This window comes from Pararge aegeria, chromosome 5, assembly GCF_905163445.1.
Source record: "Pararge aegeria chromosome 5, ilParAegt1.1, whole genome shotgun sequence".
Taxonomy (NCBI): domain Eukaryota; kingdom Metazoa; phylum Arthropoda; class Insecta; order Lepidoptera; family Nymphalidae; genus Pararge; species Pararge aegeria.
Genome location: NC_053184.1, coordinates 9,868,881 through 9,888,912, shown reverse-complemented (window position 1 = coordinate 9,888,912; position 20,032 = coordinate 9,868,881). Strand labels below are relative to the sequence as shown.

Genomic DNA, 20,032 nt, shown 5'->3' with positions numbered 1-20,032 from the left:
TGGATTTCCAAATTAATGCTACAATTACTTGTATTACACCAACACGAAACCAAAGTTTATTAGATTTTATACTCTTATTACTCATAGATAATATTACGCCTCTGGCAGGAATTTGTGATAAAGATTAATTCAGTTTGTCTATTTGATTTAAAAAAAATTGTTTAAATTATGAATTAATAACGTAATCAATCTCAGTATAATAAAGTAATAACAAAATAAAAATAGAACAAAGAATTTAATACCGTTACCTAATAGAGCCGCATGGGAACGTCGATTTCGAATGTTGCTTTATACATTTAAAAAACCTAAAAAGGTTTGTTTGCAAATCTATAATGACTCATAGAAAAAAACTTGTTTAGCATACTTGGTTCTAAAGACCGAAATGTAAATTTTATTGATAATTTACTTTTAAATGACAAAAGGAGGAATTTTTCAATCAGTTGCCGTGGTATTTCCACCTTTTGGAAAATATGTCATTTGAAAGGAATACCAGATGAAAATCTCCGAAAATGAAGAATTCCATAACGGAGGAACGGAAAACACACTCAATCAGTGAAGTTTGTAAAATACTTTCATATAACATATGAAACCAGGAAGAATATAAGACCTACTAAAGTTTTAGGGATTTAATAACACTTATATTCGCGTAGCTGTTTTTTGCATTAAACCCCTGATAATTGTACCTACCTGCCAAGAAACAAACAAATGCATAGGGGTTATTCAAATGTAATTTCTTTAGTTTATATATTTGCTACAATCATATCGAACTAAAGTTCTATATTTGACATTAGGCGTCTGAAACAGGTTTCGATAGGAACATTCAATAGAATATTACTCTAACCTGTTTACACATTTCAAGTATACATATCGTTAATATCCATTAAATTCCTTTCATATTTTTGAATTTCTCTATTAAGTTTGCACTTGGCGGAGATAGATTTGTTCTTGTCCACACTTCTTAAAATAGGGCAAACAAGACCCCGACCCTCCGTGAATGTGGATCATATTTACACGAGAAAGGGACGCTAAAATGATGGTCCTCATATAAAAGAAGGAGATAGATTGACGCACACGACGCGGAAGATTTATCACGTGACTAATACCAAGTCAGTGCGACGGCGGGTCTGTATCCCTCGGGACTCTATCAAACGAGTTTGCTCCCCCATCGCTCGATGCAATCTATGCTGAATCGTATTACAATAAATTGTATTAACTCGAAAAATAGTACAGATAGCAAACATCGTCCATCTGCACACAATCGTCCCGTGCATCGCGCAGACGTATTCAACGACCCTCTATTTCCTCACAGCAGTTCTATGGCGAAAATTTATAGATTTTACGAGGGATCATCGGGAAAAGGCGCAACTTACCACATTGCGATATATCATTTTGTGGGCGGAAATTACGTCATCTGTGCCGTTTTATGTGTAGTTCGATGTTGTTTATTGGCTTTTATTTAAAACCAAAACTATTTATTTCCACGAACTGTCTCCAGAATGAAATAATAACTGTATTACTTATTTATATTGATTTATTCCTCTGCAGTTTGTAACAAATTAAATAAAGGATGGTTTGCATTTGATCTACGCAAAACAATTGCTTATCTGAATTTAGCAGCGTAGGATTTAAAAATCAATGTGAATTACCATGAATATAAATTACCGATTTATCCGTAGATCCCAGGGAGACGATAAAAGTTATTGTCGTTAAGTACCTTTGTCCCTTAACTCAGTGGAAGTAAATTGTCCAATTTGGAACCCAAATAACCAAATGGCGTCAACGCACTAAGATTCTTATCTCCCGCTGAATCTTTGAGATAAATGGTCTGTCAGGGGACGATGATAACTTAATTATTCTGACAACAACTTGGATTAGGTAAAACATCTGTAGGTATAATATACTTTATTAATCGAAGTTAGGTAAATTCACTTCTTTTTTATTTTCTCTAGATATAGAATCTACTGTTAAGCAGTTTTTTTTAATAAAAATGTTTGTTTGATATATATATTGTCCTGATTATTAATTGTAAAAATTAAAGTAATGCGGCAGGAATGTTTAAGAAACAGCGGTAAAGACTAGTTATTATAATCATCTCCTATCTATAACAACGCCCACGTTTGCATTTATTTCCTTCAATAACTTGGCCCTAGTTTTCAATCTCGAATAAAATTCCGCTACGCATTCCATTAATTCTGTAAATTACTACGACTTCCGGCCATTTATTCAGAATATCTTTTAACAAATTGAAACCAATAATCAAAAGTAAATGTTGGGCAATTAGTCCGATTCCGTCTCGCCGTTACGTCAATTAAATCGTATGAGGATTGACATATGGCTTTTATTTAAGGCGGTAGGTGTAACCAGATCCCGGCTTGCGCACACGCTCCCAAACAAAACAAATATTGCATCTTTAATGGGGCATCCAATCCCAGTCGCATGCAGACTTCGTATAAAGCTAATAAATATACACAATCAATTCCCTTTAAAATAAATACGATGTTCACGATCATTTAAAAGTATTAAATGGGTCGGATAATACAAATATTTAAAAAGAAAAAGATATAATGCTGTAATAAGCTTACATGTTTTTTTTTATTTACGCAGTTCTTACATATAATCAGGACAGCTTTAAAAATAAAAACGTAGGTAGGTGCTAGGAAAACCAGTGCCCGTCTTATTTTAAAAGCGTAAAGAATTCTCTTATTAATTGCTTAGAGTAGCTTCTGGTCTTTTTAGTTACTGATAGATAATGACCAGACAACAACAATACCGGGAATAAGAAATCGTTCAGTGTAACCGAGCCACCTACGTGATAGCAAGCCGCTAGGACCGATACACCGGATCCAATTGGTCCGTCACACTGCCACGAAATGCGCCTCAGCCATGTTTCGGTTAATTAAAACTCAACGGGACGTCACGACACTTGCCCTACTCATAGATGCATCTCTCGAACATCACATTCTCAGGCGACATTTCTCTTTGTGTCGCATTTCGTAATGTCATTTATAAGAAGATCAATGCTCTTAATTTTGACTTCTGGATGTTATTGATCGAATGATAGCACACCTTTGATGTGTTAGTATTAAAGCTGTACTATTATAAAATCTTCTATTTAGTAAAATACGTATACCTGACCAAGACATCATTAATTTTTTCTTGTTTCAGCTCTATCGTCAATTAAAAGTAATATAGACAATTCTAATTGTATTCTGGTACAAGATGTAAAAGCAGTCACTCACTCCCACGGAATAAGAGATGCTTTATCAACATCGTCACCATCAGATGGTATGTCTTTTGATATATTTTTATTGTACTTGATGTAAATTTGCTTGACATCTTTTCTAAAATACTTTAATGTCTTCCAGAATCTATATCAACATCATCATTAGGGTGGTCAACAACTGCGGAAGCAGCATTAGAACCAGCAGTGATACCTCAACAAGCACAACAGGCTGCTCCACCACCCTGGTCACCAGCTCTCGAAGTGAGAGATTTTGATGAACTTCACAGTGCTACAATACCTGCTTATCAATTTTGGAGTTCCGAATTTCGTAATAAACAACCTGCTTTTGTTAGTCTTAACTTTACCGTACCCTGGGGTGCCAACTTTGCAGTCTATGGAAGAAGAAATGTAGCTCCGAGTGTCACTCAATATGATTTCGTTGAATTTATCCGAGGTGGTAGGGTAGATCACCGACTAAGAAGAAGAAGAAGAAGCCCGCACAGACACGACTCATACGAGCCTACTTTAGATGACTGGAACGCATTACTAAGCACGCTCAGTCCATATCAAAGATGGAACCATACGATAAGCAAGCGCTCTACAGATATGAGGGTGAATGTTAGTATACTACAGTATCTCGACACGGGAAGGTGGTTTATATCGATATATAACGATGAATTGCAGCCGCATCATGTCGAAATGATTGTTTCTGAAGCAGAAGGTGTCACGAATTCTTGCCCTGATGATTGTTCTGGTCATGGATCTTGCTACCTCGGAAAATGCGATTGTATGGACGGATTTGAAGGGCACGATTGTTCAAAAAGTAAGTGCTTAGCACTCGTTCTATTAAAACAATAAAAATTTAACAAAAATCTTTTTAACTAAACAAATTTAACCTCTCTTTTACCTATTTCAGGCGTTTGTCCTGTACTTTGCTCAGCTCATGGCGCTTACGCAGGTGGTATATGTCACTGTTCTGAAGGATGGAAAGGAGCAGAATGTGATATACCAGCTCACGATTGTGAACCTGCCGATTGCTCTGGTCGGGGACAATGTGTAGCCGGGCAATGTCATTGTAAGCCTGGATGGAAGGGAGCAAAATGTGACGAAGGTTGGTACTATAAATATTTCTTGTACTCTTTCTTTTACGATAATTTGTGTGCAATCTTATAATGGTAATCTTATTAAAATCCAGAGGACTGCCTGGACCCCACATGCGGCAATCATGGTTCTTGCGTTCGCGGTCGTTGCGTGTGTCGTGCTGGTTGGCGAGGCGCTGCTTGTACTGAACGTGACGCCCGAGTGCAACGATGTTTACCTGCTTGTTCCCAAAGAGGTGTCTACGACTTAGATGCAGGAAGATGCGTATGCGATCCACTGTACACTGGCGACGATTGTTCTCAAGGTATAATAACAAACTTTGCAATGAATAATAAAATAAGTTAAACAATACAAAATCTTATAAATCTTACTATTTACAGTGGTATGCTCATTGGACTGCGGACCACACGGTGTCTGTGCAGAAGGTGTCTGCCGGTGCGACGACGGCTGGACTGGGTCACTTTGCGATCAACGACCCTGTGACAGTCGTTGTCACGAACATGGCCAATGCAAAAATGGAACATGTGTTTGCACGCAAGGGTGGAATGGAAGGCATTGCACATTACGTAAGTGTGTTTCTAAATCAAATTTATAACCATATTTACATAAGTTGTTCTGGGGTTAGTTTGTTAAAAGTTCGTAAAATAAGGTTAACGAACATAATGTTTGTGTTGTTTCTAATGTTGTAGGTGGAAGTGTTTCTATTACATTATATTTAATAGTTTTACCATATGTTTATCAGCTGGTTGTCCGAACGGATGCACTCGTCATGGCCAGTGTCTGCTGGAAGACGGCGTGTATCGATGCTCGTGCTCTGATGGCTGGGCTGGAACAGATTGCTCCATCGCCTTGGAACTGTCCTGCAGCGACAACGAAGATAACGATGAAGGTACTATTAGAAGTTGTTACCTAATTTAAGTTATTGGTACCAAAATTATTTTTAATTGGTCTGCATTTACCTGTAAGTTAATTGGTTGACAATGGAACTACCGTTTTGAAGATGGAATGACGGACTGCTCGGACTCTGAGTGCTGCAGCCGGCCAGAATGCACCGAGCATATAATGTGTTTGGCTTCCAACGATCCCGTCGAAGTATTGCTTCGTAAGCAACCTCCATCAGTGACCGCGTCTTTCTACCAACGCGTCAAGTTCCTTATCGAAGAAAATTCTGTCCAAAGCTATGCGCACATGGACGAATACTCCGAAGGGTAAGTGATTCATAATTGATTATATTTAACTAATATACATAAATTAGGTATATATAACACCAAATCACTTCATACGTGGAAGATATCGACAATGTAAATTATGTGTCAAATCTCAAGTTCCAATGAACGATATCTTTTACTCGACTTTGGTTCAGGATTGACCTATCGGTTTTGCACAGTTATAAATTGATAAATTGCACCTAACAATATTTGTAGATTTGTAATATCATCGCCATATAATAATATCAGTTTTGACCCGTATTAAAAAACAAAACCTATGATGACATATTGTATTTAGGAACTAGCACCTTACCAATTTGATCCCTATCATCTTCCTAACCTCTCCGAGGATTTGGTGTGGTTATTTTAAGTTTATTAACAAAATATTTTTAAAATTACTGTTTATTTCACATCTGGTGGAAGTGTTTTGATTTTCCTATTTTTTACAAAGCAAACTTATTGATTTATTATTTGCAATCCCGGCATGGTTAACATTTTCTATTATTAGTTATGTTTTTAGTTTCATTATTTTTTTAATCATTATGTTTTCACACCAGATCCGATGTGTTGTGTATTGTCTAATGTTTATCCCTTGTGTGTGTCTTACCCTACCTGTTTGTCTCAAAAAATAAACGCGTCTGATGGTCTAAAAAATCTAATTAATCTGAGTGCTCAAAGCTTTCAAACAGTTTTGTTTGTCTTTCTACTAGCATATAAATACAATTTAAAAGAATAGTTTCATTAATCAATACTCAAATTATGAAAGATACAATAAAACCCGTAGATTAAAAAAACATATATACTAAAAATCATTTTCATTTTTTTTTTTCAAAAATGGGTCTAAAAGTTTGTTTCTCTCATGATCTGAGTCTAGCGAATATCATAAATTAAAAATTGCAATAATTATTGACGAATACGGTTTAATTCAGTCGGTCAAAAAATGAGGTTCAATCGTTTTCAATAACAAAATAAGACAAAGCAAAACTGAATAAAAAAAGTAGACAACCCACCTCGCTTTATATGCAAAAGCGCCTCCAAAGTTTGTTTGCATTAAAACACGAGCCGCTTAACTATTTTATTTGTGTTAAATACTCCGGAAGGGTTATATTGCGTTCTGGCATTTGTTTCATTTCAATTAAATTGCAAAATTTACAAAAACACTTCACCATCCAGCTAATAACTTTTTAACAAAAATATTGTAGTGCAGCTTGCATTCGCAGTTTTCAAAACATATTGACATTAATAAGTTAATGCAGAATTAAATAGTGGTGGTGTTGTTCTAATGCAAACGAACTTCATTACTTGATCAGTACTAACGTATGGGATTAATTAAAATCAGTCATTAAAGCAAGTGTTATAACGCAAGGTAACCAGCGTAGACGAGCGCAACCGGCCGCACCGGTAGCAAATCGGGGTGGGGTTGCACTGAGGGATGTAGGTATCTGTGTAGTAATCTGTCCTGTCTTTCTGTGTCCCTGTGCCGCCGTGTGTCCGCCACTCCTAGCGAGTTCTGGAATTCCTTTACACCATGGTAAGTGTCAGTCAGCCCGCCCTCGCCCCTCAGTGTTCAGTATCTGTTAACCTATTCCCTTTTGTTGCGACTCCTGCATATGTGTGTAATGCCGTCGCCCGCCGCCTGCCTACTCTCTACTAACTGGCACGCGAACGGCGATACTAACGCTTTTCACTTTTGGTTTACTCCTTTGTCTGTATTCGTTTCATTCTCTATGTGTATGTAACATCTGTATGTCTGTCTTAAATGTTCTTTGTGGTTGCGGCAAAATGATCACACGCTCGTTCGTAAATAATAAAAGTCCACAGAGTAGTAGAACTTGAAACTTTTCAAATAGTTTTTGCCGCAATCACAGTGGTATTTTTTTGTAATATTTGTTCTCGTCTACTGTGCTTCTATAAATTTTAGCTCACATAATACTATGATATACTTTTGTTATACTAAAAAAAAAACTTAGGAAAATCATTTACGCTTTCACGCAAGACGTTTAAAACACAATAGGCTAGGCGTAGGGCTGTAATATATACGAAATGAGACGCGTTGTATGTCGTCAATTGAGCAAAATTCAGCGTACACGCAAATATAGCTTTGAATAAACTTACCCTTTTATGTATTCCCTACCCTTTGTCTGCGTCTATCATCTGTTAACCAACCACCTTACCCTTTGCCCAAGCTCTTTATGTGTTTAGATCCTAAACCTTGTAACTAATCAAAACAACTTGTTAATTTACTTCGAACACTTCACAGCGATATGAAACACTGTATATTAACAACCATTGCTTCTATCAACGGTCATCAAATACTTACCAACATTTTAGTTTTAACGCATTGAAACTGGTGCAGTGTTATTATCGTTTTTTAAACAAATATTTTTATCTCTTTTCTCGAGTGTTATTGTAATTAGCAAAACTGTTAATGTGTTTTTTGTTTAGGTACCTACTTATGAAAGCGCGCTTTGAAATGCGTTTTCTCCGGCACCTGTTAAGGAGGTTTATCGTGCAATCTAATGGATTATAGTTTAATTATTTTATTATTTACTGGTAAATTTTTACAATTACATGCGAATTATTATCTTATCTATTACACAATGTTTATGTAATAAAAAATATTTGCAGCCAGAAGACAATAGTTTTATATTTTTAATTAGTGTTTTTTTATACACAAGAAATATCAAATATATTTTTATTTATTTTAAATTTATATATTTGATATTTCCTGCAAGTGTAGGTATAAGCAATAGAGCCAAAAACGAGTAGGTAAAAAAATCAATTTTTCACCTCTTGTCGTCGTGTTCAAGAAGTCATTTAAAATGACTTCTTGATGAAATATGGACCTTCAAAAAGTAGATTGAAACCGAAATGTTTTCTACTAGGTAGATGACGACAAAGTCGCATGAAGGATATAATAACTTCAGCATCGGTGGTGTGAGAACCGTTGCTTAATTGGCACACTACTCAGGCCGCGATTGCCGGAGAGATGCGGGTAAAAATCCTGCCAGTTCCGAAATTTATATAGTAATCCTCCATAAGTCAATATTCGTTAACTATATACATTCGGACTCATTCTTCTTCATTAACGTAATCACATTAGCACTCATTCGCATATAATTGTATGAATTTGACCCTTTCGCAGGTCACCAGGGCGTGCGTCAGATTCTTTTAACGTAAAACTTATAATACCTAATAATCATATTATAGTTATCATTGCTCCGTGGTATTATTACCATTACACATATTTCCCATTTCATGTGTATCCACAGCAGCAAGTCATAAATCTACGGGCTTTAATCAATGAAGTCAACGCATGTGCGCGGCTTAAATTAAATTTGTATTGCAATATCGGAACGCTAACAGTTTTGATTGAGATTCCGTAACTGTACAATCTATTATTATAATATACTGTATCGTTTTTCAGGTTCTTTATTATTTTGACTAAATACTTTAATCGTATTATCAATTACTTTATGAACTAAATTTTTCTTATTAAAAAAAAAACGTTTTGCATTAGCAAATTAATATAAGGAACACTCAAAACGCAATAAAAACATAAATCCTTGGCTAAAAAAAAACCGAAATAAAGACAAAACCTTAGTTTTATATTTAAAAAAAAATATTAAATTTCAAATTTTCAATTTGTTTTTATGATCCTTAACACTTGAGAAATACAATTGGTTTTATTAATCAGTGTTTGTCAATCTAGTATACGGTTGCACCAATTTCAAATGCCGCATACGTACGAACATACTTATAGCATTTAAAATCCTAATACAACGAAAATAATATGATGGTCAATGTGGCAGCTGTTACATGCATTATTATACCTACATACCTATCTAGACAGACTTCTGTTTACGTATCACTGCTATTTAATATCATTTGAATACTAGAAATGTTATATGTAAGCGGGAGTCTTGACTAGACTAGCTGATCCTGATATGAGAATGTGCAATGCTAAACTTCTTATTTTATTTTTCAATTTTTATTTTCATACTTCACTTTCACAGATTTGAATGCAAGTTATATAGCACAATAACCTCAATAAAAATAGATTGAGGAAGCGCGCACTGCGATATGATTCACACATGAAACATCGTAAATACAAATCTTAATGTACGTAACTACATATGAAAGTCAAAAAAACACCTCAAACTCAAAATTAGTACTACAATATTAAAAGTAGTCGTAGAGCTTTTTGTGACGAGCTCCTCCGGAGAAGTGTTACAGCCATACTTATTTCTGCCGTCGTGCAGCATTACTGCAAGGATGTGTTTCGGTCTGAAAGGTGCGGTTCCCAGTGTAATTACAGGTACATCCTAAGGTTGACGGACACAGAGCCTCAAGTTGCACGTTGTGTTCCTTGCATGCCCTGCGAAGTGTTGCTCTGTGTATAGGCGATGTTTTTCCACCTACCATCAGGTCTGCCAATCATTATTATGAAAACAATCAAGTATCAACCAAATAAAGCTCAACAAAAATGTTTAAAACTAAAAACAAATAGATGTATTCGAAGAAAGAAGAGTGAAATTATAAAACGAAATTTAAAAAGAAAATGGACTATAACAATATGAATATTACAAGTAAAAATAAATTCGTTGTGCAGTTTACTAGGCTACATAAAATTGTTAATTAATTTAAAGGAAATTTTGTATTATTATAAATTACCGAATGAAATCATTGAGATTTCTCTCAATAAGTTCAATGTTTGTATAAAACGTAAGCTAAATGAAAAATCTTATTATTATATTAAGATTACTCAAAAGATGAAAAAGCTTAGGTATGAATTGTTCCTACTTCATAGCTAAATATTAATTAACTGTGAGATGGTGATAACAAAATATAACTAACCAGCTATGTTTGTTGTGAGCTCGTCTTAGACCAGGGCGCGTTTCAAACCTTTTTACCTCCAACCCTCGAACCGTTTAAGCTGGCAAACGTAGGAATAGCCATCACCACACAGTAATTGTGTAAACATATTTGTATGAACGCTACATAAAGACCTGTTATAGGCCTACAAGAAAAAAGTTTTTAAAAATATGAATAATAACTTAAATTTAAACATCGTCTTTATTGAACAATAATTCTATCGTCTGAGATGGAGGTGTCCCGCCGAAAACTGTTGAGAGATACTTACCGTTTCATGAGCCGACGAAAAAAGAGAGCCGTTGGAAAGATAGAGTGACATAATTATAGTGATTCGGTGATCACAAGTAATAAAATAATAATTATGTAAGCAGAATTGGACATGGCGTTTAATGTTTTTGATAAGGCATGGTCCGTTGAAACAACAGTTTAAAAAGGAAAATAGTTCTGTTTCTTTTTTACATGGTGTGTCAGCCTCGCATACCGAGAGTTTCGTACATTTGAGGAAAATGTATAGATCGTATAAATATAAATACACAAACCTCCTTTTTCGCTGTATACACTTATAAAATGAGAAATTATTAAAAAAAAGTTTTTCATACAAATTATGATATTAGGTATCATCGTACCCAGATGACTTAGATAACGAAACTAATGATAGATAACTATTCAAACTCTTTCTTGCTATGTATACTAACATAGCATAGCAATAAACAATGTACTAGTAGAATATGGAATTATGGCAAATCCAAATTCAAAAATTCTTTATTCATAAAGTAGAACGCATTATACATATGTGCCTTTTACAGATATGTTTGAAATGTTCATAATTGTTTCCATTATCGTGATGGTGATAAGTACATTCATTAACGTACTGCTTTCGTAGACGAATATTCTGTATAGCCAGGTCACATACAACCCAGTTAGGTATGTCCAGTTTCCAAAAAGATAAACCGCCTGATCGGATGGGCAGCCTTCAGGAAGCTTCGTGTTCAAATGTAGTTGCTAACTATGGGCCCCATAAGGAGATTCAGATTCACTAAGCGGGCAATAGAGAGAGCTATGCTCAAATTATATTGATGAGAATAACATTTACCGACATAACTTTTTAGTGAGAACTTTATTGGGATTACATAATAGAACAAGAAAAACTGATCTGAAAATTTTGACGTTACAGCAAATTTAAAAAAAGTAGGTAACAAAAGTTATATTTCCTTGAAGAATGGCTTTGAATATTTCAACGCAGTTCTGTTAACTTTGAAAGCTCTGCGTCGCTTTCTATCATGCACCATGTTCCTTAGACCACATTCCTCTATCGTTAATAGGTAAAGTTAATAGTAACCTCACGTGTATCACCTATTCATACTGTTTTCTTCAAAATTACCACTCTGTGCCATGAGGTTTTTTTGTATTATCAATTTTATTTCATCTTCTGCATATCACATGTTATTATCTCTTAGGTATTTCTTGTATAATATTACTTTAATTTACACTTTCTTGCAAATGAGTAGTTTATAGGTAAAAGATTAATAAACATTATGTTAGGATGGCAGTTCGGCATAAATGGTAAAAATAATATTAAATGGATACGAATCGCAATCTCCATCAAAAAACATTCCACGCTCTAATTTTTTTGGTAGAGAATGCACGAAACCGTCACTGTTACTGAAGACGCGTGAATCCTGAATCTTTGAATTGCATGGCGGAATGCTCTGATGGCCTGGCGGTTCTTTTCTGTACGGCCTTTTGAATGCACGTTGTAAACGACCAACTACGCATACTGCAAAAAGGAATGCTTTTTCATGCTACACGGTAACCACTTTGCAAATTAAGGCCGCGCTGCCACGTAGCTTGTGTTCAAAACGAGATCATATTCATCTTATACTTAGGTGCGACTGCTTGTAACATTTTATATAATTGTAGCCACAATTAAGTCCAAACAAAATATGAAAAACATAAAGCAAACGCAGATTTCTATTTCCATTCTCTATACAACGATCGCTTGCTATCTTTAGATGGTCATACTTTTTGTCTGGCAATAGTCGTTTGCGAGTATCCAATAACTATAACGTTAAAGTAAAAATACCTTATATCTACGTTTTAAAGCCGCAAATTCTTTAATACCATTTATTATTATTTTTTATTTTACAAAATTCCATCAAATCCTTTTAACCAATTTGAGCGGTTTAAAACACTCTAGATAAAATTTAATTTTACTGTTGCTGTACAGTATTTCGATATTTGAGAACGACGACACGATGAAAGCGTGTAAATGTTATACTAGGGGAATCTAATGGATGCACTTTTGATGTAACTTATAACAAACAATAAAAACCTTAGAATTGTCGGTTAAACGGTACATGCGTGAACAAATGTGTGAATCATATCGCGTTGCGAGCGGTGCTATGATCGGCTCGATCTGATAAGCGGTATGATGTGCAGCCGAGTGTCGGTGATGCGCGGGCAGGTAGTGTCGCCGCAGGGTCTCGGCATCATCGGGATCAGGGTCTCCGTCGACCGAGAAGCGAGGTTCGGATTCACGCTTACAAGACAAGGAGGGTGGTGAGTAATGGATATGGATATTAAACATTATAGATTTAAGTACTAACATTAGCTACAAGATGTAAGTAAATAATTGTAACACCTGTTATTGTTACTTACCTAATCAATTATTAGTTTAAGATAAGTATTTTTTATAAAAGAATATCATAATAGCATAATTGTTGTATGCTAATTTTATGTGTGTTACAGTGAACCAACACTTTATAAGTATCATAAAGAACGCATTTATTATCCAGAAGCTCTTAGTTATACTATTGTGACTTTAGTACTCGTTAATATTATCGATTCTGTAGGCAATACATTGTGCTCGTAACACTTTTTTAAACCAAACCTTAGTGATTGTATCACGAAAAAGTTACGTCATAAAATGAGTTTATATTTAGATAGAGCACTAATTAAGACTTCACCTAACTAAATTATTTGTGCCTCCTACCAAACTGATGCTATATTATGTATTTCAATTGTTGTTTTTTTCTTGTCAATGGTATACAGTAAAAAGTGTAAAGCGTTTCAAATCTAGTGTAGGTAAGCATCAGGGTGCATGAGTGAAAGAACAACGCCAATGCTTAGAAATATTATTAATAACTAAATTATAATTGATCTATTTTGTTATTAAATTTTTTTTTGTACCTGAAGTTAGGTTGGCCTGGCATAATAATAATTATATTAATAATAATATCTTTATTCCCGGCAAAGCCCATATTTGATCACATTAATCCATCACAAAATTGGAAAAAAAGAACCATATAATTAATTACAAGTCAATAACAAATTAAAATTAAGATTATATAAAAAATTAAAATGACAAAATGAAACAACGGAACGGACGATCGTCAAGCTTTCCTTAACATCCTTCGTTTTTATCTGGTTTTTATTAGTATTTTAATAACCAGCGTCTGCGTAGCCTATCTAATCCACTTTACACAGGCCATTAGTTTTTACACGGAACGTTTGCCATCTCACCTACTTTGTAAGTATATTTTTAGCTAAAAGTAGAATAATGATGTACTTGCGTGTAAAAAAGAAAGGTCAACGGGCTCAACGCAAGCTGCAATTTCATTGTTTTTAATGTATGTAGATGTACGTTTAAGTATTCTGTATTTTACGACGGCACGTGTTTCGCCACCTGGCGTTTTGTACAGTTCTCCACTGAATCAGCAAAGGGGTTGATTTATTCGCAGTTCGCTCTTATGAATCATCGGGCTGGTATTAATTTTGCGTCTTAGTCGTCTCTACATTATAGTTGGCCATAGTTACAACAGGTTTTATAACGAAATTTTGGGTTCAAAAACATGTTATATTAAGACATCAATCGTAATAGACGTAACGTAATGTTACATTCGCTTCGAGATTAAATACCCCATAAACACCTCCCGGACGTGCCGTAATATTTTTTTACCTAGCTGTGGCTCGCGTGAATAAAACATCGTAAAGTAATGTTATAATGGCCACCTCTAAAAAATTCTATTGTGGTTTAGGTAACTGTGGCAGTTACCAAATAACGAAATTAATAGACAAAATTTTGCGACTTTAATACATCATTGTAATTTTCTTAACGATCTCTAACTTTTCTAAAAATAAATTATAGCCTTGGTATAAGAAATTATAAGTTTCCAGTCCAGTAGTTTCATAGCATATTCGGTACAAACAAACAAAATAAATATTTATTTATTTATTTATTTAAACATCTTTATTGCGTAATAAAGGAGAAATTACAAATATAGTTAAACAAAAAATTAAAAGCAAAAGGCGACCTTATCACTAAAATATATATTTATTCTATGGTATTACTGGATAAATCAGCTTTTGAATGATGCAAGAATAATTAAAATCGGTTCAATAATTTAAAAGTTATCAATTGAAAATAAACAAACAACCAAATGTTACCTCTTTATAAATTGTGATTTTGTGTGAGATTAAATTTTCCCACTCTAACATGTGCACGTCTCCAGAACGCAGCGCGTAAAGCAACACTTTTTAATTTTGATCGTATCCCGGGGGAACTGTCTAGTGGTTAGTATGTTTAATTGTGCATCAAGAGTTCCTGGGTCGATACCCGATATAAAGAAGGGGGTTTTCTGCTATTTTATTTTATAAAATAAATGTCCGCCGTGCCTCGGAGCGCATGCAAAGCATCCCGTCGAACCAGGCTATTATCACTAGCATGTCATCATAATCGTTGAAGCCCACCAACCCACACTGAAGCAGCGTGGTGGGTCAACGCTTTTAAAACTCTCTCGCATATTGAATGTACTGTACCTAGTCTGTAGGTAGGTAGGTTTCTAGTGTGCAAACTACGTGCCAACCTAAGTAATGCGAGAAAGAATTAAAAGCGAATCCCTACCAATACCAATACTTATATTCAATTGACTATTCAACACAAACAGGTTCCTAGATACCTGTGGGTACATTCGATAACTTAGGTAGGTTCTATTAAAACATATTTACCAGTTCATATATGTGTCATACTTTTTTGATGTGTACGCTGCATAATTGTGAAGTACCTACCTGCATCAAAAACGATTGCGTGTTTAAACAACGTTAACCATACTCTGTTACTAAATGAGTTATAATCACCTATCATAATACATTTTTTTACTTGAGCTACTGGGATATCATCAACCATCCCCGGTCGTTCGCTCTTGCAGAAGAAATTTGTTTTGTGTCCTTAAAATTCGTCCTTATTTAAATTCGTCCTTGAAATTTGTTTAGTAGGTGGTTAACATCAATATCATTTAAAAAGCCCATCAAGTGGTGAGTAGCGTGGTAGGACCAAGCTCTATATCTATCTCTGAAAAACTGGCCCCCGCAGTGGTTTGAAGTATGCTCCGGTGACCAGCGTGCACATGGCTTTTGAGTAGGGAAGGCATAAAACAGATAGATGGCATAAAATGAAAGAATTATCCTCCTATAAGAGTAATGTAAAAGTTTTAGGGTAGACATTGCTTTTGTGCATATATGAAGTGCAGCTGCTTATTACTGTACCTACTAGCCCCTAATACGAATTTTGCTCCTTAGCTATCAAGGAAAGTTTACGTATTGTCCGTTTTTATCAGAAAAGCTGATGAAGATAAATGCGCTCCCTCCTGGTTGTACCATCAACTCGTTCCAACCGTGGAACGGCAAGGAATTATGATTCTTAGTCGAACCACTGAGTCAGGATGATGCTCTACTTAATTTCCTTTTAGATAAACATGTATCTAAGTATGTAACTCTATAGTTGGTATCTAACAAAATATTCTTATAACCACTATAAATTTACTCGTATTTTATGGAATTAAATAAAATAAATAAATAAATATACCTACTACGACAATACTTACATTGCCATCTAGCCCCAATGTAAGTGTAGCTTGTCTTATGGGTACTAAGATGACTGAAGAATATCTTTATGAATAACAAACATAAACACTTATAATATACAGATAAACACCCAGACACTCAAAAGCATTCATGTTCAATACACAAGCATGTTCAAGCGCTATATATAATGCGTGAATTTAATTTTATTAAATAAGACGCAAATTGTACAGAAACTTTTTGTGTTCATTTTACAAATCTTATTTACAATAAAACTGTTTAAAAACAAATCATACTTCTATCTTGCAAAGGAACTAACAGAACAAAGAACAGACAAGTACTACTGTATCTTTATAAACTTTTTTCTTAGACGCTAATTTCATTTGTCCTTAAATAAATTAATCTTTTTATTGGTACAGTGCCTCTCAATGAGTAGAAATATTCGTTTATTCTTAGAAATTCGTTAATCCAAAAGTCCTTTATAGCACCATAAGAAAACTTCTATAGGTACACGTATTTTATGGCATTTGAATACCATAAAATACGTTTGCCTATAGTAGCAGTTACAAGAAAATTGTGTTAGAAAAAACTATTCATTAAAAATAGCTTTATATCTAAGGGAAAATAAAGTAGAAAATCATCCGGAATCAGTGGTACGACGAGGAATAAGAAATCCTTTTCGTGCTACTGGTGGAACGAGTCTGTGGCACGAGGAAGCGGATAAATGTTCTTAAATAATGTTATTTTCCATAGTTTAGGAAATATTAAAATTATTATTACGGGACGTACGGGAGGAGTCTATGAGTAAGGTATTATGTGCATAACGACCTTAACTTAATGCGCATGAAACCTATAGAATACTCATGCACGCACTCAAACACGGTTTTTATGCAATTAGTATTTTTTTGTTCACTTGTAAAGACTTATGCCTAAAATTGGTGATGGAAATCACATTTTTATTTTACTATTTCAAATGAGAGATTATTTAAAATCGGTTAAGAAATATTTGTTTATCCATTACATACAAGTACCCTTATTCCCAAGAGCTGGCGCTTATTTAGCCCAACAGCTAATTCTATTAATTCAACGGGGCATGGGATTAGCACCAGCATTTTGGGTACCATGCCCATAAGTGAACAGTTAAACGACTTATATTTTTTATGAATAAGAATGATGCTTTGCAATTATTATTATTTTGGTCAAATGATTAATCATAGAGTGATATAATAAAAAAATTATTGGATCGCAATTATCATTAGGTATGATTAACAATTACCTATAGACCAGGCCAGCCAAATGCTGTTGTTTTGCAGCGACCCTGCTCTCTGAGTCTAAGGACGTGGGTTCATTTTTCACAACTGGAAAATGTTTGTGTGATGAACATAGATGTTTTTCAGTGTCTGGGTGTTTATATTATAAATATTTATCTTTATTATTCATAAACATATTCATCAGTTATCTTAGTACTCATAATACAAGCTACCCTTTATTATTATTAATATAAAAGTTGTTATTGACTATTATAAACTTTGCTATGTCCCGACTCACTCCTGAGGCTAAATAAAATAATATAAACTGTGAAGTAACAAAAACGTATTAGATTGCGTGCATGCAATATAAGAAGAACCAACAATCGTTAAAAAACCTACACATATTTTGATACCCAACAACCGTGCAACCATTATTAATATTTTGTTGCGGTCATTACAAATTCCTTACACTTAATCGAATTAAAGATGAGATAGAAACTACACGCATAATTGCCGAATAACAACACCACGATATAGGGATATTATGTAATTTCAATGTTGATTTAACAGTTTGTTTTTTTATTACTTAGCCACACGTAACAGCGTTATCGTCAGAAAACGGCGTGTTTATATAATTAAGCTGTAAAACGGGCAATTTGTAAAAAATATGATACCTATTATACAAGGGTCTGTTTTAAGGGATAGTCATGAATATGCTAATTTTAGGACCAACCTACTTGTATAAAGAATACTCAGGTATAATAGCTACTTTCGTAATTCGAATAATAAAATATTCAGTACCTACCTTAGTATCGCCTACTGTTCTTTATACGAGTAAAACTAGTTACTTTGTACTTAGTTTTACTCGTACTAATGAATAGTAATACGTAAGCACGATCCATGAAAAGGAGACTATACATACTCGTATCTACCAAAGTTCGGCCTTCGGCTTTCGGCTTTCAATTATTTGCACCGGCCTTCTTACAGTCCGTTTGTCCACCGTAACAGATGACGGCAATCGACAAGTCGGTTGGATGTGGCGCCTCCTGCATTGAAATAGTCATTTGTCAAGACGACATTCGACAAACTACAAACCAGCCAGCGATATTTTTATAACATTGTTCGTATTGCTAGATCGGATGATTATGTCGGTCGATTTGTTCGCCATAATAAAAAGCGTCTGAACGTGACCACAACTTCTCATTGTATTATTTCTTCAGCGTCTCCGTTGTTAGGGATCATTTAAAAAAATGACAAATTTAAATATTATATTCATACGCTAATCTAGTAAGTAGTAGGTAATTAAAGCGTGTCATTCGAAGAAGTAGTTGACGATTCAAACTGAGATTCAGGTTATATCTGTGGCAGCGACAGCCAGACTAGAATTGCTCGCAATCGATAGTCGTTTTCGAGTATCGAAGCACTGTAACTTCAAAGGAAAATTGACCTAATTAGTTACGCTTTTTTAATTTACAAGAGCGCTATAGAAGTGTGACATTTGAGCTTTGAAACAAGGGGGATGTATTCCATTTTAATAAGCCTGACGTTACAGTTTCGATAGTCGAAACCAACCATCGATTACAACCCTTTTACTAAGGGTCTACTAAAGTAAGGGTCATGGTTTTCCGTTATCATTACGGTGGATCAACTTGTGCCAGTAAACGCTATTGAGTGGCGTGCACAGAGGGTAATGCACAGGGTATGCAGATGATATAAAATGAAGAAAATCTCCAGTATGAGTTATATATAAAACTTAAAGGTAGGCATTGTAAGAGTTATTAAAAGCCTACCCTTATGTATTTATATCTCGTATTGGAGATTTTCTTTATTTCACTTCATCTGCATACCCTGTGCATACCCTCTATGCACAGAGTATGCAGATGATATAAAATGAAGAAAATCTCCAGTACGAGTTATATATAAAACTCAAGGGTATGTTAGAAGAATATAGAAGCTAGCTAGCATTGAAGAGTTAGTAAAAGCCTACCCTTATGTATACCCTGTGCATACCCTCTATGCACGCCACAGACGCTATAACCTCACGATCACCAACGAATGGAAAATAACTTCTTCTAAAAGTTTATAATTCCGGTGAAATTACAGGCACGTGAGGTTTAACACCTCGGCCTCAGGTTGATGCACAAAGAATGGCACTTTGTAGGGGGTGTTTCTTGTATGCCCTGCGCAGTGTTACTGTGTTTATAGGCTATGGTTTTCCACTTAACATGAGACAATCTACTTGGTCTGTCAATAATTATGACTATAAAGAATAAGGAGTTGGGCCAGTGGCGTGCACTGGGTTTCTTGCCAGAGTATGCATACAGCAGAAAAATTGCACAAAACGACAAAAATCCACCTCTTATACAATGCTTTTGTACACGTATGAAGTACACGCTGCTAAGTTAGGCTCTCTGCGTAGTGTACAAAAACTAATCTGTACATACGCAAACCACCGTATTGCAACTTCAGATTGGACTGCTTGATATTCGATAACTATGACGAACTATTTTTTAATG

General features: G+C 34.9%; 1 protein-coding gene across 3 annotated transcripts in view; it reads left to right on the top strand.

Moving 5' to 3' along the window:
- The window catches only part of LOC120623654 (teneurin-a), a 325,288-nt gene that overhangs the window by 293,180 nt on the left and 12,076 nt on the right, over positions 1-20,032 (top strand). For 2 of the 3 annotated variants that reach the window (XM_039889807.1, XM_039889809.1), the window contains 9 exons: positions 3,166-3,285; positions 3,366-4,046; positions 4,140-4,334; positions 4,419-4,628; positions 4,705-4,890; positions 5,067-5,213; positions 5,325-5,532; positions 7,037-7,063; positions 12,847-12,966. In XM_039889807.1, coding sequence (XP_039745741.1) covers positions 3,166-3,285; positions 3,366-4,046; positions 4,140-4,334; positions 4,419-4,628; positions 4,705-4,890; positions 5,067-5,213; positions 5,325-5,532; positions 7,037-7,063; positions 12,847-12,966 — 1,894 coding nt within the window. The remainder of the gene's footprint in view (positions 1-3,165; positions 3,286-3,365; positions 4,047-4,139; positions 4,335-4,418; positions 4,629-4,704; positions 4,891-5,066; positions 5,214-5,324; positions 5,533-7,036; positions 7,064-12,846; positions 12,967-20,032) is intronic. The other variant, XM_039889808.1, reaches the window with a different exon arrangement.